Here is a 23,061-nt window from a genome sequence, read left to right as displayed (position 1 = left end):
CCTCCCTCTCCCTGGGCTGAGAGATGGAGAGAAGGTGGGGGGCGGCGAGGGGTTGGGCCCCGACACGAGGAGGGGCCGGCCAGACGCCTTTCTCCATCCCGACTCCCCGGCCCTGGTCCTTCCTGGTCTGAGCCCCCTGGCCAGTCCTCTCCACACACCAGTGGGCCCTGACCAGGGAGGGGGTCTCAGCATCGCCACCCACCCCCACTTCGGGACCACGGCCGTCAGGTGACAGCTGTCCGTGTGTGTGAATGTGAGGCTCGGTCAGGCTTTCAGGTGGGGTGCGAGCAGGAGGCAGAGCCGTGTCCTCCCAGAGCTGAGTCCATGCCTGCTGTCCCCAGTCTCCTGGTCCGGGGGCTGCACCCGGCCCCTGCCCCCCACGGGGCATGGTTTCTGAGGCCTCGACGCAGCCAGGCTCCCGAGGCCCTCACCGACCTCAGCCACACCCGGCCAGGATCATACCTGCCGGTGCCCTCCGGAACCTTCCGGAGCTTTACACTGATCCCCCCATGTGGTGTCTTCCCACGCCTGGGGACCGGGCACTTTGGCTCTCTTGCCCGTCGAGGCAGCATTCTTGACGGTCTGTGTGTTTGGTTTGGGATCTCCTCGGCAGCCCCCCCCCCGCCCCGCCCGCCCCCCAGGAGCTGGCGTTAACCTCTCTCTGTCTTGTCGTACTAACCCCAGTTCAGTCATCTCTGGCTGCAACAGCTACCCTCTTCTCAACACATGCATGAGCGAGCGCATGGCTGCTCTCACCCCCTCCCCCACCTTCTCGAGCCCCGACTCCGACGCCACCGAGCCTGCTGAGGAGCAGAGCGTGGGGGAGGAGGAGGAGGAGGAGGAGGAGGAGGAGGAGGAGGAGGAGGACCTGGAGGACGACGTCTTTCCGGAGCACGTGCTGTGCGACGGCCGGGACCCGTTTTACGACCGGCCCCCCCTGTTCAGTTTAGTAGGAAGGTTGGTGAGGTCGAGGACAGCATGCTGGGAAGGAACCAGCTCTTTTGCACAGGAGCACTGCTGCGGGCACAATTTGACCGCCGTCAGGGCGTGACCCCCGGCGAGCAGGGCCTCCCCGAGGAGCGGGCGTGAGGGAGCGCAAGGGCTCCTGGCCTTCCTGGAGGGGCCCGGCGGGGAGAGGCGGGCCCCAGTGGTGGAGGAGGGCAGGGTGCCCTGGGGCACGGGCTCCGCACAGGTGGGCCTGTTTCCGCAGAGAGGCCTCCGGGACCCGGGAAGAGCAAGGCCCCCGCCCGTTCAGGGCCCACGGGGGCATTTGGAAAGGTGGAGCCATGCATCTAGCCAGGGTGGCTTTCCCTCCCTCCACTGTTTTCCAAAAGAGATGGCGGGTCCTGGTCTGCTCCCAGGGCCCCTGCCCTCTCTGTGGGAGGAGCAGCAGAAGCTGGAGCCGGCCGGCCCGGGGGCACGGAAGGAAGGGCAGGCGCCCGGGCAGTGGAAGGGCCTCCTTTTGAAGCCCTGGGTCCCGGGCAGCCCGGCCTCTCTTGAGCCAGTCTCTGTCTAAAGGTGAGGGCGTCCTGTTCCTCCTGACCCCCAGGCCGTCAGTGCCGGAGACGGTGCCGGTGGCTGCGTGCCCTCATGGGAAAGTGCCCTTTGCAGAGGAGCCCATGATTCAGTTTCCTGGACAGAGGAGAGAGGTCAAGTTCAGGGGGGGAGCGGGGTCCCCCGCCCTGCAGGCAGGTTGGGCGTATACAGTCCATCCTTATGTCTATTACCATGGAATGGAATGCAAGCAAGAAGGTGAAGGAAAGGCCTAGAAACCTAGCTGTAGTCGTAGTAGGAAATTCAGCTCACAAAAACTGAATTTGCATATACGCAAAGGTGTAAGATAATTTTAACAGCAACCTCTTTAGGAGTTTGAGATTGCTTCCTTGGGCTAGACTGATGGAAGTTTTTGGAAGTCTTGACCTTGGAGCACCAGTACTGAAAGCTGAAGACAGAGGCTGGTCCCCAGATAGCGGGGTTTGCACTGGGAGCCCTTGGGTGCGGGTGATGGAGTGAAGGCCCCACTGGTTCCTCTTGGAAGGAAGCAGGTTCTCAGCTGGCGCGTCATGGATTTATTCTGATTAGTCTTCCCTGAGTGTGAGATGCTGGCCCACTGGACAGAACCGCGTGGCTCTCTCCGAGACGCCCCGGCCGGGCTTCCTGCTCTGCTGAGCCCGAGCGGGAGGTGCGGCCCCAGGGCCAGCTCCACGCAGGCCTCTCGGAAAGCCCGGCCGCTAGGGCGAGGGTTGCCGGGTGCCAGGCAGGTGTGGGGTCAGGGCACACGGGGGCGAGGACACCGGGAGAAATGGGGGTGGGCTCTTGCAGTCTCAGCCGGAAAGAGCTGGGTCCTTCCGACATTCCCCCCTCTGTGGATCTGGGATGTGACAAAACCACCAAGCCAAACCAAAGCCACGAGTGAGAGGCCAGCTCCCCACGGCGGCGGTCTGCGAGGGGCTTCATCTGGAAACGTCCTGATCTTTTTGGTTTGGCAAGAATTGGCTTTTCCCGCGCAGCAGCTGTGCAGGCCCAGGCACTGAGAAGGACCCCGTCTTTGGTTTCCTTTTCTCCCTCTGGTAGCTGCTGGCTCTCTCTCCAAAGCTTAAGCAAAATTGGGGCGCCCACTCTTGTCTCCCTTCGGACAGGCTTTCCGGGCCCCAGCATGCGTCTGCACCTCACCAATCTCGTGGTTAGCGCTGCCCCACACTCAGCCCCGGCTCTGCCACCTCCTCTCTCTCCGGCGGGTCTCAGCCTGCTTCAAGGTGCCCTCACCTCTGTGAACAGGGCCCCTGGCAGGGGCCTCCCCCGTCCTGACCCGGGGCTCCTCACCCAAGTCCAGGGTCAGCCCCCCAGGGGGCCTCTCCCTCTGGCGGTCTGGGTGCCAGTGAACTGGGAGGTGAGATGGGCCAATCCAGGTGGAGGAAGTGGGCCTGGGGGCTCAGTTTTCCCCGATGATCCTCCCTGCTCGGGCCGTGGCTTTCAGAAGGCGGGTGGGCTGCAGAGAGAGGAAGGCGAGGGCGTGACTGTCTGGGATGGAGGGTCCCGGGGAAGGGGGACTGGCGACCGCCCAAGGGATGTGTTCAAGACTCTGGGTGGAAAAGCACTGACCCGCCGTGTCCGCTCTGTGCCATCTGGGCTGGCGAGGCCGAGCCCTCAGCTCCCAGCTGGGTGCGCTCTGCGTGCCGAGCCGCTCAGCCCGAATCGTCACCCGCGAGGCTCCGAGCCACCCCGTGTGCGGGTAGGTGCGCCGTGGCCGGCAGGGTCCTCTGGACAGGGCTGGGCTGTTCTGGCCCAGGGGGGCGGGTGCTGACGTCAGGTTGTTTCTGGCACCTGGTGGGCAGTGAGGGGGAGGCCCAGCTTCTGCAGCGTGGGCCCCATCCCCTCAAGTTCTGGGGCTGCCGGGCGGGGTGGGCCTGGGGTCTTCCGGCCCCCGCCCCCTGCCCTCGAGGCTGGTGCTGCCAGCAGGGGCCGTGGCTGCTGGGCCCCAGGGGTCCCTCCTGGATGAGTGCACCGGTCACTGTCACCGGTCAGACGGGGACCAGGGGCAGCAGGAAGGAGAGAGTATGCAGTGTGGCTTCCTCCGCCTCTGGGAGCACCGGCCCCAGAGCCGCAGCTGGATTTGCGCGCGAACCCACCTGGGCGCCCCAGCGAGCGTGAGAGCAGGCCGTCCACAGGCGAGTAACGAAGTTCAGAGAGGGTGGGCGTGGCCGTGGGTTCCAGGCGTCTTTTTCATTGTAAAACCCAACCTCCAACCAAGGGGTCCCTCGGGGCCCCCGGCCCTGGCAGTTTTCAATGCCAGAAGTGTCTGGGCTTTCTCGCCCCTCTCACTTGGGGAAATCCTGAAAGACCAAGAAAGGCTTGATTTACTTAATTAATGAGCTGCGTTAATTAAGCCGGTGGGGAATGGAGCGTGGTGTCCACACGGTTGGGAGCCGCACAGGAGCCAGCCTGTGGGGTCTCATCCCAGCTGGGGCTCTGCTGCCAGCAACTTCCTTAATGTCCTTGAGCCTCCATCTCCTCACCTGTGAAATGGGGCAGGAATGGCGTATTTCACCAGCTCTAGCATGACGTCTTAGCTCTCCGGCACCGTAGTTGTGCCCCTAAGAGAGAAAGACGCAGCCAATCCAAATAAGACGTGTCATTGGAGGGGGCCCTGGTCTCTGTGTTGGGATGTGAGCGGAGGAGACGCGGGCGCACCTGCCGCCCGGGGTGCTGGGGGCTCCAGTGCCTCCCCCGTGAGCTTGGAGGGGCAGGCGCAGACGGTTTTTTCACCGGAGTTTTAAGTCTCGCGGGCTGCCAATGGGATTGTTTGAGCCTTGGGACACGAGGGGCGCAGCCCCCTCTGATGTGTGGGACCCTGGCGTCTGTGCCCACGGGTGGGTCATGTGGCAGAAAGCGCCCCCCAGGAGACCACAGTAGGTTGGTGGAGCAGTGAGGCCCTGGGGGGGAGCCAGGAGGGGGCCCGCCTGCCTTGGCCTCGCCTATGACCTGGGCTGGGTCTGGCGCCTGCCTCAGTTTACTTCTCTGTGCAGTGCCTCAGATTCCCTCTGGCCTGGCCTTTGCGGACTCAAAAGGGGAGGGATAACCTCCTGCCCCTCCGTTACTGCCCCTCAGGGGCGGTCCCGGGTCGCCTCCAGGGTGCTGTGAGTGGCCTTCTGGGAGCTCGAAGCCCCTGTGGAATTGCCCCCTGACCCTTCAGGAAGGCAGCCCTGGGTGGGCCGGGGGCTTTGAAGCGGCCCTGAGCCTGGCTTTCCCTTCTGGCCAGGTGGCCCTGGACAGCCCTTAAACTCTCCCTTGGGCAAGCTGTGCTGATTAAGCACCCCCATGCCTGGCACCATGCCCTCACCTAGCCCACAACCAGAGGTGTCCCCGCCTTTCCTGAGGGTCCTCCTGTGGGTTCCCTGTAGGCTGCGGGTGGAGTGGGCAGGCCGCGGCCCCTCCCTTCGGCCGTGCCTGGGGCTCCTGGGAGCCTCCCGACACCCGGCTTTCTGCAGCGGGCAGTGCCCCGGGGAAGGGGTCCTGCCCTGGGGAAGAGGTCCTGCACCTGCTGGAGGGTGGGTGCTGACTTGGCCGTGCAGCTTGGGGCTGTCCTACCTAGTTCCGTAAGCGCTCTCAGGCAGGGTGGGGTGGCTGGGCGGTGCCCCAACCCAGGGGACAGGCCTCCGGGTGCAGGGGCCGAGCAGGGTCTGCACCTCTTCCCACGGCCTGAGTCCTGGGCCCCCTCCGTTTCCCCTTCTGGACCTCATGACTTTGCTCGTTTCATGGTAGCCCCCTTCCCACTCCCAATGTCAATCAAAGGCCCTTGGCCAGGAGCCCAGGTGCCCGGCAAGGGAAGGCCACCGCCGTCCCGTCCCGAGGCAGGTGCTGGGCGAGGCCAGCAGCCCACCCCGGTCGGCCCCTGCCTGCTGGCGCCCTCTGCTGCTGTGGCGAGGGCTTCCGCTCTCTGGGCCTCAGTGTCCTCTCGGGACCAGGGCTGGGGCTCGCCTTAGTGGGTGGTTGGGGCAGTGGAGCCCCAGGCCCCCGCCAACCGCCGCGCGATCCATCTACACGCTGCCCCCAAAGAGTTCGTGGAAGGAAGGGGCACTGTGCTGGGGAAGAGGGGCTTCTTCTAGCCCCAGGAGGGCGGCCCGGATAACACTCAGGCCCGGGAGGCAGCACACCCTCCCCTGACTGGGGCCTGCCTTGGCCTGTGGGTGCCCAGAAAGCGAAAAGCAGTCAACAGAGATGGGCCTACTAGTGAATTCAGACAAACAGGGAGAGCCGTGCAGAAGGCGGCCTGGATGCGGAGATGGGAGCGGCTGGGGGCAGTGGCAGGAGCAGGGAGATGGGCGCCGGGGGCCTGAGCGGGGCGGGCGGGGCTGCCGCAGGGGCTCAGGTGCCTCTTGGATGCAAAGAGCTTGGGGGCCACGGCGGGTGCGGGTCTGGTCACGCCTCGAGTCCCCTCTGGCGGCTGTGGAGGCCGTGAAGGAAGCGGGAGGGAGGCCAGGGGTGATGGGCTGGGTGGCGGATCTCAGAGAGAGTTTTGAGGTAGAACTCATAGATCTGAGATAAAAGCCAGGACGGTGCTCAGATTTCCGACCTCCTGCGGGGGGAGGGTGGCGGGAAGACACGGCAAGATCAGGAGCCCAGCTGAGAGGGGACACCAGGGCCTGTAATCAGGGCCCCCGGGGAAGGGCCCCTCCCCGTGCCTCTCACCACAGGGGGTCCAGAGTGGGGACCCTGGAGCTCTCAGCGTGGGGTGACACCAGCGGCTCAGCCTGGGAGAGGGGCAGGGTGACTGGGATGACACGCCTCTCCTCCCGTCCTCCCAGCTCCACCTCCCCCACCGGCCATGCACCTGGTGCCAGCGCCCACCTGGCCAGCAGACTCCCACCTCCCCTCCACTGTCCTCCCTGCTGCTCTCACCTGTGTTCCCACCTCCCCCCATCCCTGGCCGAGGCCCTGGGCCTCCCTCACCCCACTCTCTGCACTTCCTCCCCAGCGCCTCCCACCCTTTTCTGTCCAAATCCTGCCCAAGCCATGACCCTCCCCCAGGACCACCCCCTGGACCCCCAGCCCAGAGAGCTCAGGGCTGCCGAGGTCTGCTCCTCTGGGCTGGAGGGGAGGGCAGAGCAGGGTGGGAGGCAAGGGTGCCCCCCGAAAGGAGGGTGCCCCGAATGGTGAGGAGCTATGCTCACAGCAGACCGCCCACCCGGCAGGGCAGCACAGGCTCTTCCAGGGACCCCCCTGTTCTCCTGGCTGCCCATGTGACTCCCACGCGTTGGCCGGCTCAGGGAGAGGGGCACCGCCGGGGTGACGTGGCCTCTGTCCCGCCTGTGCTGGCACTAGCTGGGTGCACAGCTGAGCTGCACAGGAGAGGGGGCGCTCTGGGCACCCTGGAAGCTGGTGGGGCCGTGCCAGGCAGTGCCGCGGTTTCTGGGGTGTCCTCAGGGCTCCGTTCAGCCGGACCCCAGGCCCCGGTGAGGGGGGGTGCCCTGGCTTTGCTGACATCATGGAGCTCCCACCCACTGTGTTCCTGGAGGGGCTCAGAGGGAATCATGAGGCGTATTCCGTCGTGGGGTCTGTGAGCAAGCGTCAGGGGCCACTGGGAAATGGGTGGGGAGATGGGGGCGGGGGGGACATCAGCACCAGCGTGAGGGTCGTAGGTCAGCGAGGCGGGTCCCAGGTCCTCCTCCTTGAAGCAGGCTGAAACCTCCCTCCTCGGCTGTTCTCTGCTCAGGCCGTGGGCTTCGCCCTGGCCCACCCCCTCACCACAGCCTCTGCTCCCGCCGGCGCCCGTGCCCCCTGTCCCTGCGCCTTTTCCTGTCTCCTCTGCGGCCGAGGACCCCTCTCTCCCCACCCCGCCCAGCGCAGTGCCCTGCCTGCCCACCCGCCCTGCTGCTTGCCACCCTGGCTGTCCGCTTCGCTCTGCTTTGCAGTGTTGTGTCGTGAGCCCGGGCCGTGCAGCCGCTGCCGCCTGTCACAGCGCACAGCGGGGTGGCCCTGACCGCGGCCTCTGCCTCCCCCCAGGGCCTTCGTGTACCTGAGCAACCTGCTGTACCCCGTGCCCCTGGTGCACCGTGTGGCCATCGTCAGCGAGAAGGGCGAGGTGAAGGGCTTTCTCCGCGTGGCCGTCCAGGCCATCTCAGGTGCGTGCGGGGCAGCCCGGGCTGGCTCTGTCCCTTCACCGATGGGGCCCCTGGGTGGGGAGACCTCTGCGGGCCTCACATGGTGGTCCGCGTGCATCCAGCCCCACCCAGGCCCCTGGCCTCCTCTGTTTCTCCCTGTGGGAGAAGCCCCTGCTGCCCGGCTCCTGGCTCTGGCCTCCTGGACTCTTCCTGGTCGGCTGGGGCCTCCGGGGCTGTGCAGGCCGAGCCCAGGGCTGTCTGAGCACACTCTGGCTTGGGCCTCCCACCAGGCAGCCCCAGGTGGACCCACGGAGCCAGCCTGGCGCAGAGGTGCCCCCCGCCACTCCCCCTCCACCGCCATTTCAGCCCCAGGGCAGGCGCACAGACTTGTAGCCCTTAGCTCCGGCCCTGCCCACTGCAGCCCCCCAGCCTTCGTGACTCCCCAGCATTGCCCCCTTTAGACCCCTTGACCTCTTATGTGCTGGCCTGTGTCCCCAGAGGCCATGAACACCCCCCTCCACCGTGGGCCTGGCGATACAGCCCCCCTCACTGCAGAGGCAGACCCCCTCTCACTGCCCAGTCACCTTCCCAGCACCCCCTCCTGGCCGTGGCAGCCACACAACGCCTCTGAGCCTGGGTTTGCTCCCTCGAAAATGGCATCCGCTTTGAAGTTTCTGAGCGGCAGGAATGTGGAGAGATCATTGGAGAACACAGACGTGGGAGCGCTCGGCCAGAGGGCCAGGTGCTCGCACTGTAACGTCCGTTCCTCCCTTCTCTGCCCTCGGGCCCCTGGCGCCTCCACAGGACTCTCTTTCCTCTACACGTCTCAGCAGCCCAGGCACCTTGGGGCCAGAACCGGGCAGGACAGACAGAGTGTGTGGCAGCGGAGTGGCTCCAGGCCGAGACAGGGAGGCTCGGAGTGTGAGCAACCTGGGTGGCCTGTACTCCCACCGGACAGCTCACGCGACCCCACTCTGGATGTCTGGTCCCCCCCTCGCCAAATTCTCACTACCCCATCATTCCAGGTGCTCTTTCCAGCACCTACCAGTCATGTCACCATGGTGCCGAGGCCCCTGGGGACCCAGCTGAGAAGGGGGAGCTTGGGGTGGGGGGTGAGGGTGGCTCTAGGGAAGAGCCAGGTGACAGGGATGCTGGGAACATCTAGTGCCACCCTCATCCCTCCGGGGACACTGCCCCTGCAATCTCCGGGGGCTCTGTCCTCCCTGGGTTCTTCCTTGGCCCTTCCTGACCCGCTCAGCCCTGTTGAGTGGATCCCACTGAGCTGGCTGCTTTATAGGTCGACGCTGTCTGTGCTTGGGCCACACCTGACGTCCCCTGTCTAGTGGCTGTGGTGGAAGAGAGGGAACTTTACAAAGCCGCAGGGTGTTGTTTCAGCGGTCTCAGAAGTCACACCTGCCCCTGCCCTCGACCATGGCAGGGGTCGGCTGATCCAGTCTCCCAACACGGAGCCCTGCTGTGCACAGGCCCTGGGCCAGCCCTGGGTGATGGTGGGACAGAGCCACGGCCCCTCGGGCAGCCAGGGTGGAGAGCATGGTGGTGTTAGCACCCTGACAAGGCCGCGGAACAGAGGGTTGGAGCCCCCTGGGGTCTGTGAAGTCTGCTGGGGTGGCATTTAGCCAGAGTGGCTGGACTTGGGGGCCAGGGAGTCTGTGGGAAGTCAGATCTGGGGTCCTTTAGGCAGCAGGAATAGGGTTGGGTTAGGGTTTTGTCCCAAGCACAGCGGGGAATCCCAAACTCTGTGAAGGAGGGGGTGTGAGAGCGTGTGGGACACTGAGTGTCCAGATGGGTGACGGTGGCGGCAGAAGGACAGGTGCGATTCCCAGAGGAAGCCAGGAGGACCTGGTGGGGCAGGCCCTGCTGAGGGGGAGGTAGGGCCTGGAGGGCCCCTGGGTTCTGCTGGAGCATCTGAGTCTGGGCCAGGACAGGTGGGGGAGGGTGGGCGGGGCTGGGGGGGGAGAGGGGCAGGGGTTGAAGGTTTTGTTTTGAAAATGTGGAGTTCGCGGGCCCATCAGAGCAGGCCGTGCTGAGGACGTGGCTGCCTCTGGCCCCTGGGCTAGCACAGGCTGGGGGTCAGTGTGCCCAGGGTGGTGCCCTCGTTCTTCCAGAGCCAGTTGACAGTGTCGGGGTTCCCCCCAAAGTGGGTCAGAACCCGTCCTGGTTCCCGTGCCCTCCCCGCACCGGGCAGCTCTGCCACTCCCACCGGGGGGCAAGCTGGGCCCTGACCACCTGCTCCATTCCCATTTCAGCCGACGAAGAGGCCCCTGATTACGGCTCCGGCGTCCGCCAGTCGGGAACCGCCAAAATCTCCTTTGACGACCAGCATTTTGAGAAGGTAGCGTGCAAGGGTGGTGCAGCCGTGGACGCCACTAGACAGGCCTCCAGCCCGACCTTAGCGCTCCGGGCCTCACTCGGGGGAACAGTAGACAGTATCTTTCTTCCAGGGCTCCCCTTTCTGCTCTCAGGCGAGAGGGCAGAGAGGGGGGTCCCGCTCGGTGCTCCCCGGAGCCGGCAGCTCCTTCTCTCTCCTCTAGGCCCTTTCCTAACCTGACACCACCCGGCCACCCACCGCCCCACCCTGAACCTCAGTGCTTCTGAGGTCTTGGGCCCAGAGCCCCCCAGCGGTCCCTCTTGGAGGGGTCGTCAATGCTGGGGGCGCACAGGAGGGGCAGAGGGCATCGGGCAGAGAATGCGGGGGCACGGGGGGCACGGACGGGGCAGCAGAGGCTATGGGGGCACCTGGTGGCGGGGTACCTGGCCAGGGCCCTGATAGCCAGTGGGAGAGTCTCACTGCGTCCTGCCCACGGCGGGGAGGAGCTGAGGGAGGGGTACTGGCTGGGGAGAGGGGACAGAACTTAAGGCCAGAGACCGTTTCCCACCTTCCTTTTCCACTTGGTAGACTAACATAGGCCATGACAGCATGGGAGACAGGTCTGGGGAGGTGGCTGCCGCCCACGGCAGGGCAGGCCTGGAACGAGGCTTCCGGTCCTCGACGCGGCTCTAGTGGCCGCACCCAGGCCGGCTCTGTTTGACTCTGTCCCCTGCCCACACAGTTCCAGTCCGAGTCCTGCCCCGTGGTGGGGATGTCCCGCTCAGGGACCTCCCAGGAGGAGCTGCGGATCGTGGAGGGCCAGGGCCAGGGCGCTGACGCGGGGCCCTCGGCCGATGAGGTCAACAACAACACCTGCTCAGGTGGGTCCCCGCGGCTGCTGGGACAGGCTCTGGGACACGGCCCAGCCCCGCGAGGGCCTGGAGTTCCTCCTCGTTCCCCCCACCCCCTCCCCGCCTCTTAGCCGGCACGGGTGGTGAAGCCCAGCCCTTGAGCCCGGGCTCTAGCCCCTTCGGGTCCCGCCATGCCCCTCTGCCCTTGGCTCCCAGCAGCGGTGACCCCGGAGGGCCTCCTGGACAGCCCCGAGAAAGCCGCCCTGGATGGGCCCCTGGATGCCGCCCTGGACCACCTCGGCCTGGGCAGCACCTTCACCTTCCGCGTGACCGTCCTGCAGGCGTCCAGCATCTCCGCCGAATACGCCGACATCTTCTGCCAGTTCAAGTGAGTCTTGTACCGGGGCCGGGCTGTGCGGGTGGGTCTCGGCAAGGTGCGGGGGGCACCTGCTGACCCCCTGGAGGCTGTGGGTCCCCGTGCTCAGGCCCCACACCCGCCAAACATCTCCTCCTCGTTCACAGCTTCATCCATCGCCATGACGAGGCCTTCTCTACGGAGCCCCTGAAGAACACGGGGAGGGGGCCCCCACTCGGCTTCTACCACGTCCAAAACGTACGTCCTTAGAGCCCCCCTCTCCCCCGCCATGATCGGCCCCTCCTGGGGGCCGGGGCTTTGTGCGGGCTCCCTGAGCTTCATTCATTCTCTTTGTCACTGCTTCTCTCTCTTTTGAGCACCAGCCCTGTCCTGGGCACTGGGGGCCTTGGTGGGTTTAAGACTGGGGGTGGGGGCAGATCAGAGCCCCCGAGGGCTCCCTGCAGTGAGCCTTGGGCAGATGTGGATGAGCAGTTTTTGGGGTGCCCGGCGAGGCCACCCTGGCCTGGTGCTGGGGCTGAGGCCGGGGCAGGGCACACGGAGAGCTGCAGGATGCCCGGCCAGACGCCCGAGAGGCCAGGAAAGCTCCAGGCCGGGGAGTGTCTCCAAGTCAGGCTGTCAGGAGAGCAGGGACTTTCTGGTGTGAGGCAGGAAAATGGGGCCATGACGGAAACTGTCAGGTGGCAAGGCCTCAGGGGCCAGGCCAGGGACTGTGAGTTTGACCCTGGGCTGCCCGGCTGTGGGGGTGTGGCCTAAGCAGGCACAGGGACCTTGCTCAGGAGGGCCTTGCGGACTATAGCCTGTCCTGACCCTCAGGGAAGAGGGGCTCCCATGGTTTCTAAGGCAGTGAAGTGACGCCAGGTCTGAAGGTGTGCTTGGTGGATTCCTTTCCTGGCTGCTCCAGCAGAGCCCCACACCCTGGGGGCTTCAACAGCAAAGACTTAGCACCTCTCAGCCCTGGAGGCTGGAAGCCCAAGATCCAGGTGGGCAGGGCTGTTCCCTCTGAGGCTGTAATGGAGAATCTGTCCCCGCCTCTCTCCTTGGCTCGTAGACGGCCGTCTTCTTCCTGTGTCCTCACGTCATCTCTTCATCCGTGCCTGTGCCCAAACGTCCCCTTCTTACAAGGACACCAGTCATGTTGGATTGGGCCCCATTCTAACTTGATCACCTCTGTGAAGACCCTGTCTCTAAACATGCGTGCGGGGGGGCAGTTAGGACTTCAGCATGTGAATCAGGGGGGACACAATTCAACCCATAACTCTTGGTGAGTGGGCGAGGGCCCGAGAAGGGTCAGAGCGGATCACAGAGGCCCCTCCAGCTCCGTGTTCTGAAAGAGCAGCTGAGCCTAGTGGCCCCCAGCCCCATCTGTCCTGGGGAGCGAGCCCTAGGGCCGCTGCCCGGTGGCCTGTCCACTGGGAGTGTGACGGTAGGAGAGGTGGGCTGGACAGACCTAGGCAAGGAGCACTGCCCCCCCTCGTGGGCAGAGGTCAGCCCGGCTGGGGGTCTCCAATTTGGGCCTGGAGTGCTGGGTCCTTTGTGGAGGCTGGGCACTTATCTCTGTGCCTCTCCTTCCCCCACTTGACCACACCTCCCTCCAGATCGCAGTGGAGGTGACCAAGTCCTTCATCGAGTACATCAAGAGCCAGCCCATCGTGTTCGAGGTCTTCGGTCACTACCAGCAGCACCCATTCCCGCCCCTCTGCAAGGACGTGCTCAGGTCAGCGGCCCCGGGTCAGGGGGGTCAGGGTGTCATGGGGGTCAGGGCCTCTCCACCTCCTGGCCAGCAGGGTCGGCCCGTGCCCTGGACGGGCCTGGTGTGGCGGCTGCAGAGCCGTGCGCCTCCCAACACCTGTCTCCCTGCCTACGGGCGGCCGGTTTCCCGGGTCGGCAGGACCCAGAGCGGGTCAGAGATGACCCCTGAGGACTGAGGAGGGGTTTCTTAAAGACCGTCGCTGTCAGAACCTCAGCCTAGGCTGCGCACAGACTGCATCCTGGGGACGAGGGGAGCCGGGTGCTGGGCTGGAGGAGGCCGGGGTGGCCCACGGGGAGACGGCTTCTGTGGCCCCCCGAGAACTCCGCCGAAGCGTCCCGGAGTCCTCAGCTCCCCAGACTGAATGAGGGCCCTTCGTCTGCTCCCTCGTTGCTGCAACCTGCCGGGGGCTCACTTGATGGGTCGGGCGAGTCCCCTCTGAGGCCACCCCACCCGGAGCGTGGGGGGAACAGCCGACGGGCATCAGGGACAGTGGGACCCCCTGTTGTCACCTCCATCTCTCCTCTCAGCTGACATGAGGGACCCAGAGCAAAGCATCTGGGGTGTCGGGGAAAGAGAGGGCCCAGCGAGGAGCTGGTATCGGGGCATTTGGCCCCAGGAGCCTTGTCTGTCCTTGGGAGTGCCAAGGGGGCCCTGTCCTGGGAGCCCCTGGCCCTTGCCCCGCTTCTCGGGGCCTCGTGGGGCCTCCCAGGTGGGCTCTAGGGTCCTGCGGGGCCCCCCTCTCGCTCCGAGCTGGCGGAGGGCCTGAGGCCGGGCCTTGCCCAGGCCCTGTGGGAGGGAGGGAGGGAGGGAGGAAGGAGGGAGGGAAGGAGGGAAGGAGGGAGGGAAGGAGGGAGGGAAGGAGGGAAGGAGGGAGGGAGGGAGGGAGGGAGGGAGGGAGGGAGGGAAGGAGGGAAGGAGGGAGGGAAGGAGGGAGGGAGGGAGGGAGGGAGGGAGGGAAGGAGAGAGGGAAGGAGACCCGGGCTTGGCGTCGGCAGCCTGCTAGCCTCCCCGGCCAGCCCCTGCCCCCGGCTGCCCGCTCCAGCTTGGGGTCCTGCAGGCGCCAGTCTCTGGTCACCTCACACTGCTGCTTCTGTCCCCACAGCCCCCTGAGGCCCTCGCGCCGCCATTTCCCGCGGGTCATGCCACTGTCCAAGCCAGGTAGGCGGGGCCCTCGTGGGTGCACGCCTGGGCAAGTGGGTGCCCGTGTAGGCGGCCCCTCCAAGGCCGAGCGCAGTCCTGGTGATGGGTCGGTGCTCTCCCGGCCTCCTGGGGCCACCCTGCCCCTGCTGGGCCTCATGGGGTCCCCACGGAGGAAGGGGCTCACACTGGAGCGGGGGGCACAGGGCGAAGGTACAGGGACATCCTTTACTCCTCGGCACACACAGGGCAGCAGGGCAACGGTCAGGTGGTGCCTGCCCAGAGTCCCGTGAGGCTGCCCGGCACCGACAGTGGGGGGCAGGGGCTTCAGTGGTGCCGGGACATCTGAGCTGACTCTCGCAGGATGGACAAGGTTTGGGGTGGAAGGCAGACCAGGAAGCTGGTCCACGGGAGGCTGAGGCTGGTGGTGGGCAAGCCAGTGGGGCCCCTGGACGAAGAGCACCGGACGGTCAGCACCCTTGCCTGGCACCCAGAGCCCCAGGAGCAGGTGGGAGGAGGAAGAGCTCTTGAGATCGGGTGGATTTTAGTTAAAAGGGGTTATAGGGTTTTTTCCTGCCCTCACGACAAAAGCTGAAGCCCAGGGACACAGTCACTAGAAGGTTGGAGCGTCAGCACTGGGGCGGGCGGTGCAGCTGAGGCCCTCGCAGCCCAGGAACCCGCCTTGAGGTTGGGGGGCATTGTCCCCGGCATGGGTGCCCAAGGGGGGCCATGCAGGAGGTGCGTCTGCTGCTTCCTGGGCCGCGTCCGCGGTGACCCTTGCATTCCCGCCCCAGAGTCCCCGTAAGATGGTGGTCTGTGGACTGAGGGTGCCTCGGGGATGCACGCCAGCCCCTCCAGGCCTGCTGACCACTTGTGGACATTATTCTTGGCCTCTCTGTGGGTCTTAGGTTGGCCCCTTATGTTTCCTGGGCTGTTCAGCCTTCCCTGCAGCCTCCAGGGGGACACCCAGATGCACATTTGTAGTGGAGCAGTGGGGCTCAGGTGGGACTTGATGGAGGAGCGGCCTCTGGGCTGGCCCAGAGGAGGGGCCGTGGAGGGCAGTGGGAGCCAAGGGCCGGGGCCCCTTGAGCTGGAGGCAGGTGCCTGGGCTGGCGCAGTGGCTGAGGGTGAGGGTGGTGTAGCGGAGGATCCTGGGCGGGTCGTGTGGCCTCCGAGCAGGCAGGGCTCCTCTGTCCTGCTGCTTCTGTGGGGCTCAAGCGCTGCCCTCTTCAGAGGCCTGTGCCCAGGTGTGTGTGGCTGAGTGCTCCTCCCGCTGGGCACAGGGAAGCCCACGGTCACGTCTGTTCCCAGGTCCACCGGTACCCAGAGCGGGGCGTACCCTGGGGCCGGGGGAGGGGTCCGCTGGTGGTTTATCTTGGAGGGCAACGACCTCACTGCTTCTGAGGCGTCCCCTCCCTGGCCTCCCCTCTGAGCGCGCCCTCGGCACGTGGCTTCTCAGTTTCCTACCAGTGTGTGCTTCTCCCCTGTCGCCCCCAGTGCCCGCCACCAAGCTCAGCACGCTGACGCGGCCCTGCCCCGGGCCCTGCCACTGCAAGTACGACCTGCTGGTCTACTTCGAGATCTGCGAGCTGGAGGCCAATGGCGAGTAAGTCCCAAGGCTGGTGCTGCCCACGCTGGGGATGGGCTGGGGTCCTCTGGGGTTGTGGAGCAGGGAGGGGTCCAGGGGCTGGGCCAGGTGGCACGTGGTGGCACTCTGGTCTCCCCGGACCGGGCCACCCCACCTTTGCTGGAGGGAGCAGCTGATCTGTTTTCCTGTTTTCACCCCTTCTGCTCCTGGGGGCCGGGTGTGTGTGCTGTGGGTGGGGGGCTGGGAGGAGGGGCACGGCCCTCAGCTCTCACATCTCTCTCCCAGTTACATCCCTGCAGTGGTGGACCACCGTGGCGGGATGCCGTGCATGGGGACCTTCCTGCTTCACCAGGTGCGAAGCGCTTGCTGCTCCCACCAGCCTCGAGCACCCCCCCCCACCCAGGGACCCCAGGACATCTGACCGTGTCTTCTCTCCTGGTGCCTCGCAGGGCATCCAGAGACGGATAACCGTGACACTGCTGCATGAGACAGGCAGCCACATCCACTGGAAGGAAGTGCGAGAGCTGGTCGTGGGTGAGTGGGGGGGGGGCCTCGGGGGAAGAACACAGACACCCCGCTCACCCCCAGCCCCTGGCCAGACGCCTGCGTTCTAACCACGGCTCTGCCCCTGTTGCTGTGTGCCTTTGGCTCTCTGTGCCCCAGCCCCTCACCTGAAAACAAGGGCTTGGCCTCAGGTGATGATTCCAGATTTCTATTTAATCACTGTACTAGCTTGCTAGGGCTGCTGTAACAAAGTACCACAAGCTGGTGGCTTAAAACCACAGAAATGTATCCTGTCACAGTTCTGGAGGCACAAGTCCTGTGATAAAGGTGTCAGCAGGAGCCACGCTCCCTCTGGAACCTCAGGGGAGAATCCTTTCTTGCCTCTTCCAGCTTCTGGTGGTTTGTAGGGAATCCTTGGCTTGTAGACACATCACCCCGGTCCTCCATCTTCACAGGGCCTAGATACTTAGATGACGGCCCACCTGACTCCAGTGTGATAGCATCTCGACTGATCACGTCTGCCAAGGTCCTATTTCCAAATAAGGTTCTGGGGGTCAGGGCTGCAACACGTCTTTTTGGGGGGACACAGTTCAACTTAACAGAGATCACCCAGGAGCTTAGACGCTTTTCTTCTGTAACTTCATGTCATGAACTCTTTCATCTACTGGAAACGTTTCCTTTGCTGATTCTTTGTAAAGAATTTGTCTTCCCAGTTTCCATTCAAGGATAGGGACCACTGTCCATTCCAGCGTGTCATCAGCATGAAGGCGCCCACGCCACCCTGGCCTGGAGCTGAGGGTCCCATGGAGGGCCCACCCTGGGGCATTGCTGTGGCTGGTGGGCAACAGCTCCAGGGCAGTGTCCCTGGGGGCTTGTAGGGGGGGTTCTGAGGGTGTAGTAACAGGACTGTGACGAGGGACCCATCGTCCTGCACCCGCAGTGCAGGATTGTGGGCAGGGAGGTTCTGGGGGCCCCAGGACAAATGCTTTTATTTTAGACGTTTCGTATCTATTTTCACACAAGTCAGAAAAACGGTAGAACAAGCATATACACCCCCATTTCAGATGTTGTTTAGGGTGACTCTAAAAACTCTGCATCAGTTTAAAGAGAAAGATGAAGCAGACACCCAACTCGCTCACGGACGTACTGCACGTGGGTGGGAAATGATGCCGCCTTCACCCCAAGCCTGTTCTGCCCAGAGGGAAGGGTCTACACTGCCTACTGACCCAGCTCTGGTCCTGGTGGAACCTCTCCCTGACGCCCCACCCCATCACCCTCATCCCTAGGATAGTGACCAGCACCCCTGTGTCTGCACAGAGGCTGCACCCTCGCTGGTCTTGGGGAGCCAGGCCCTGGTCCCGGGATCCCACCTTTCTCTCTGCTCTCCCGGCCACATCCCATTTGAAAATGCAAACAGGGGTGTTCGCTTATGTGTGTGGTGAGGGGATAAGGGTGCTATTGAAGGGGATTCGGGGAGATGCTGGCAGGAACACCAAGGCCCCCACTTTTGGGTTAAGGGGTTTGGGCTTGCCCCTCTGGGCTGCATCAACTCGCAGACCTGTGAGTGGACGTCTCGGCCTGACCGGGACTCCGAGGGCATCAGTTTTGCAGGTGGAGCGCCTGGGCGGACTCGGAGAGGACAGAGTCCCTCGGAAGAGCCTCCGCTGAAGCCCACGCCCGGGGGTGAGGAGGGGTGAGGCTGGCACACGGGCCAGGTCTCTTCCTGCAGCTGAGCCTCCCCAGCAGGGGCCGTGTGGCCCTCACCCGCCTTAGCCTCCAGCCATGGGGGACACACCCTGCGGGGACACGTGGCTGGAGGCCCACACCTGCCTCCTCCCAGAGCTCAAATGTTGCAAGAGACTTCCAGGAAGTGGAGCCCCAGCGTGTGGGCTCAGAATTCTGGCCTGGTGTTGGGTCTTATTTCATCTCCGTGCATGGGGGGCGGGGAGGAGGGGAGAGGCCAGGGATTCCTTTCTGGCTTAACACAGAAAAGTCAGTATTTGTTTATTCCGCGAGGAAGCAGAGCAGTGAATTTAAGGATCTCTACAAGAGCACGAAATTATTAATGAAACCACCAGGAGGGAGTTCTGACTCATAGCCGTTCTGGTGCCGTTTACAGAGTCACTCCCGCCCCCCACCCAAGTGCGGGCGCCTTAGAGGGCTCTGATAGAGATGCTTCTTACAGAGAGAGATTTTTGACGCAGATAGTGTTTCTTTTCTTTCTTTTTTCCTTTTTTTAAGTGTAAAGAGAAAAGGGAACATTTTCTCTTTCTCATCTTGCTAAGATTTCCTTTTCCAGCAGGTAGGAGAGCCTGTGAGTTCTAGGCTGAGGAATTGGAATCTTATCAGTTGGGGTGGGGGAGATAACTGCGAGAGTTATCGACGGCTGAGAAACTAAGAAACTCAGAACTTAGGCTGCAGGAGAAAGATGGCAGGACGCCCACTGACAGGTGGCACCATGTGCAGGTGCAGATCCTGTGTAGGCCTCCCTGTCCCCCACCCCCCGGTGTTGCCTTTTGTCAGGTGCTCTTGTGGCCACGTGGGGAGCCACATGACGTGGCCTCACAGGTGGAAGCTCCGGCCCAGGCAGAGGCGGAGAGCAGGGACCCAGCCCCCCGCCTGCCCTCCTGGGAAGTGACACATGGCCTGTCCGCTTTCCTGTAGGTCGCATCCGAAACACCCCGGAAACCGACGAGTCCTTGATTGACCCCAACATCTTGTCCCTCAACATCCTCTCGTCTGGATACATCTACCCGGCCCAGGACGACCGGTGAGTCCCCTGGGGGCGGCGGCAGGGCTGCTCCCCAACTCCCTGGAGGAGGATCCGAGTCAGGACCCAGGGTGCGTTCTCAGCTCGCCCACTTGGCCCAGCAAAGGGCCCAAAGCTTTCCAAGCCCTCCTTTCTGAGCCCTCCAGGAAGGGGTGCAGGGAGGGGTGCCTGTGGCCGCGACTTCCCCCGGCAGGATTGTCCGCGCACCATCCTGTCGCTAGCTCACTCGGTCACCCGACGGAGGGGCCGCGTGGGAGTTGCCGGTGGATGAGCTGGGTCCCGTCCTCGGGAGTTTCGTGGGTGGGTGGGCGGGATGGGGCAGTAGGCAGCATGGGGCGGACAAACAGGTTGGATTTCCCAACCACGCTGCTGCGGGCAAGTCTGTACCCTCTGGCAGGGGTGCTGGGGACAAGAGTCCTGGAGGAGTTCAGGGTCCAGCTGGGTCGGCAGTCTGGTGTCCCAGGGTGGAGGTCTGCCCAGCGGCACAGCTTAGCCCACACTCCTTGTCACTGGGCTGTTCCTTTCCAAGCTCCCAGGTGATGACCAAGATCTCTGCAACCTGGGCAGTCTGAGCTTGACCGCATCAGGGCGGGTGGATGTGGCCCCCCGGCAGCCCCTGACAAAGCAGGCCTGTCGGGGTTTGCCAGGCTGGGCGGGGATGTGAGGGGGAGGCGTCTGGGGGCCAAGCCAGGGCAGGCAGCTCATGACTGCTGAGAGCCGCCCTCCGGGGAATGTCGGAGGGCTTGGCTCTATCTGAGATGCTGCTTTCTGGGGCTTCGGGGACACAGGGAGGGTGCTCCCGAGTCCCAAGGGCTCAACCTGGCCCAGGAGGAAGAAGCCGAGAACCGACCCTGAGCTTGAGCCATGGGCGTCTCCACGGCCTTCTGCGGCTGTTTGCAGGAAAGATGTCTTGAGGGCTGGGTGTGCTCAGAGTGGAGTGCGGGGACCCCACACGTGCAGGGAGAACTGGATCCATAAGGGTCCTGGGTCCAGACGGAGCTCGGTTTCCTTATAGACTCCCTGGAGAGTGGGCTGTAGGGAACCATCCCTTGGTGCGGGCAGCTTGGGGGGTGGGGGCAGAGACCCTGACAGGGGCAGGTGTGGCTCTGGTTCCAGCCCTGCCCCAGAACCTTCCAGAAGAAACTCACCCTGCACTCATGTCCAGAGGGGGGAGGGGTTGGGTGAAGATTGCTGAGGGGTTTTCTCACAGGGGCGGGGGGCACCATGACAGGCTGGCTGGGCTTACCTCGGGGCGGGGTGCAGTGAGGCACGGTGTGGGGGGCCTGTCACCATGAGAACACACCCTGGGGACATGGCAGAGAGGGCCTGGTGCCCACCTGCACGGGCTGCCTGCAGGGACACGGGCCGCTGTGCCCGGGCCGTCAGGGATGGGGACCCCGGGGGAGGTGGGGCCTGGGAGGGCTCTGTCTGCCATGCTGAGTGCCGCTTTGGACCTGGAGAATGACCTCAGCATTCCCCTGACCTCTGACCCTTCCTTTGCCCCGGCAACTCCTAGATTCTTGGGGCGAGAAGGGGTGGGGGGGGAGAGAAGGGGGCAGGGGTGCCTCTGGGCCTCCCGCCCTGCACGGTCTCCCTGCTCTGAGGACTGCGTTTCTGGGTTCCCGTCCTCTGGCCAGCGCGGCTGCTGCAGGGCACAGGGGACCTCGTCCTGGGCTCAGTCCCCAGGCAGCGGAGGGGGCAGCTGCTCCTGGCTGGACCCCGGGTCAGTGGGGCTTTGGCTAAAGAGGTTCGCCCTGTTCCTGGAGGCCAGAAGACCCATCGCTGATGGGCTCTGTCCTGTTCCCTGGGGGCTGTGGGAAGTGAGGCCGGCCAGCTGTGGGCCAGTCAGGGCCCTCAAGGCTCAAGGACGTCCTTGGGCTGGGGCTGTTGTCCTTGCCCGTAGCTGCTTTGGCCCCTGCTTGGCTCCTGCCCTTGCTGTATGGCCCCAGGACTGCCGCGACCCCAGCCCGGCCTGGAAAATCTCGGGGACGCTCCTCAGGGGGTGGCCCCAGGCAGGAGACATTCTGAGGCTTAGCTGGCCAGGCCGGCAGCTCCTCCTGAGGGCCCTCTTCTTCCCTGGACCGTGGCTGACGTCCTCGGAGCCGCGATGGGCCCGGCTGCCCTGTGGGTGACCAGGCAGGCCCTTCTGCCCCCAGAGACGCTGAGGCTCAGAGACCCAGGTCTGGCTTGGGCCTCGGAGCCTCAGCTGCCCACCTGCTTTGCCGCGGCCTCAGCCTCCTCCCCGCTCAAAGGCCCCGCGCTTTGCAGCCTCCCCGGCTCAGAGTGGGCCTGTCGCCGCGGACGGCTTCTCTCCGCGCTGCCCCCGCCCTCGCTGCGGCCGCCCCTCTGCCCCACTGCCCGGCCCCCGCCCCTCACTAACCTGTGATTGTTTGTGTTTTGCAGGCAGTTTCTTGATTCGGACATGCCTAGGTACCATTTGTGCCCCTTGGTTTCCTTTCAGCCTCTCCTCCCACTCCCGCAGCCCTGAGATTTCATTTCAGCTTTTTGGATTCCTTTCACACTTGCTCACCTCTCCCTCCTGTCTCTCCCATCTTCTCCTTTCATTTTATTTCCTTTTGTATTTTTCTCTTCCTATTGCTTCCTTCCCCATCACCCTCCCTTGGCTGAGTCCCTTCTGCCCCCACTCTTGATTTTGCCTGCTTTGGGAGTTTCCTGCCCTCGGTAGACAATGGCTGACCTCCTGCTCCCCCTCCCCCCCCCGCCCCACTCCTGAGCCTTGCCCATCCCCCGCACCCCAGCGGGAGCAGGCACCCGCATGCAGGCTGGCCGGCCAGGCCCACTCCCCGCAAGGTGAAAGAGAAAAGAGGGAGGGAGGGAGGGGCTGTAGTGGGCACAGGCCGAGGGGCAGACAGGAGCAGCCCGGCTGAGATCTCCTCTCTCTGCACCTCCCAGGCCTGGGTGCGAGCCCCTTGCCTGGCCAGGTGGGTGGCTCCAGCCATGCTCCTGCCGTGGCCACCGCACACCCTTTTTGGAAGTAGGTGGGTGGTCAAGCTGTGAAGGGCCCAGGCTCTGGACTCGCTCGGGTGGCCCCAGGTCCAACCCCCCGAGGCACGGGCTCCTGGGCCGGGGACAGCAGATCCCTCCCGACTCGAGTGAGGCCCTGGCATGCGGTGACCGGGTGCAGGGTCCTTGAGACCCTGGGGGTGGACAGCCTCACGGTCCCTAATTCAGACTTTGTCCGTGAGACTCTAGTCTGTTCTGAGTGGAGGGTCAAGGCCGTAACCGTCTTGCCAGGCTGGGCGGGATGTGAGGGGGAGGCTTCTGCGGGCCAAGCTGGGGTGGGCAGCTCGGGGGTCCCTGTGGATGGTGGCCAGAGCTTGGTGGCCCTGGAGGGTCACTGTTTTGAAGGATGAAAGGAGCAGCAGGAAGGCTTCCAGTGCGGATGTTTGAGGATTTAAGCTGCAGGGAGGGGAATGGGGTGGTGCCTGCCCCTTTATGAGGGGGGAGCCCGAGGACCAGGTTGGGGGCACAACAGGACCTTCTGAGGCCGTGTCCTTGTCAGGTCATGGGGGTGGTGTGTCAGGACAGATGGTCACTGTGAATGTGCCCCGGGCAGCTGTAGCTGAGGCCCCCTGGGGCAGCGAGCAGACTGTGGTTCCTTTGGGTGTGTGCCCGAGGACGTGTGCCCCCACTCCAGGGACAGATCCTTGCCCTCCCTGGGGACACGCAGCTGGGTGGGGCAGAGACCTGGTCAAGGAAAACAGCAGTGGAGGCTGTACCAGAGGAGGGTCACAGCCCTGCAGGGCCCAGAGCAGGGACCTGCCTCTCGGGCAGTCCGGAGGGCTTGCTGGAGGTGGCAGCTTGCCAGCTGGTCCTGGAGGCGGACTGGGCTGGCCGAGGCGGCTGCAGCCTGCCCAGACAGTCTCCCGGTTCTCAGAAGGCTCTGGGGCGGGATCCCATCGGCTCGGGTTCATCCCTGGAGGGGACCCGATTTAGGGGCTGTTTCCCTGATGAGTGGAAACTTCCAGGCCCATCAGTACGATCGCATGGGGGTGTGTGGGCATTCTGTTCAAGTTTGCGTTTCCACAACCAGCCCAGCATGATAGAGGGGTGCTCAGGCTGGTCCTGGACACCCCCCTACAAGTACCTCATGCCTCCAGGAAGGTTCTGGGTAAAATGGAAACATACCTTCCG

General features: G+C 64.4%; 1 protein-coding gene across 20 annotated transcripts in view; it reads left to right on the top strand.

Annotated features, from left to right (window-relative positions):
- The window catches only part of KIF1A (kinesin family member 1A), a 91,842-nt gene that overhangs the window by 52,691 nt on the left and 16,090 nt on the right, over positions 1 to 23,061 (top strand). For 6 of the 20 annotated variants that reach the window (XM_036858382.1, XM_036858378.1, XM_036858387.1 and 3 more), the window contains 11 exons: positions 7,504 to 7,622; positions 9,869 to 9,954; positions 10,673 to 10,811; positions 11,001 to 11,169; positions 11,304 to 11,394; positions 12,753 to 12,871; positions 14,010 to 14,065; positions 15,542 to 15,650; positions 15,918 to 15,984; positions 16,082 to 16,166; positions 18,801 to 18,906. In XM_036858382.1, coding sequence (XP_036714277.1) covers positions 7,504 to 7,622; positions 9,869 to 9,954; positions 10,673 to 10,811; positions 11,001 to 11,169; positions 11,304 to 11,394; positions 12,753 to 12,871; positions 14,010 to 14,065; positions 15,542 to 15,650; positions 15,918 to 15,984; positions 16,082 to 16,166; positions 18,801 to 18,906 — 1,146 coding nt within the window. Of the gene's footprint in view, positions 1 to 684; positions 958 to 7,503; positions 7,623 to 9,868; positions 9,955 to 10,672; positions 10,812 to 11,000; positions 11,170 to 11,303; positions 11,395 to 12,752; positions 12,872 to 14,009; positions 14,066 to 15,541; positions 15,651 to 15,917; positions 15,985 to 16,081; positions 16,167 to 18,800; positions 18,907 to 21,309; positions 21,337 to 23,061 lie in introns of all 20 variants that reach the window. The other 14 variants (XM_036858374.1, XM_036858372.1, XM_036858371.1 and 11 more) reach the window with 3 other exon arrangements.

Source organism: Balaenoptera musculus, chromosome 7, assembly GCF_009873245.2.
Source record: "Balaenoptera musculus isolate JJ_BM4_2016_0621 chromosome 7, mBalMus1.pri.v3, whole genome shotgun sequence".
NCBI classification, from domain to species: domain Eukaryota; kingdom Metazoa; phylum Chordata; class Mammalia; order Artiodactyla; family Balaenopteridae; genus Balaenoptera; species Balaenoptera musculus.
This window is presented reverse-complemented; position numbering and strand designations above follow the sequence as displayed.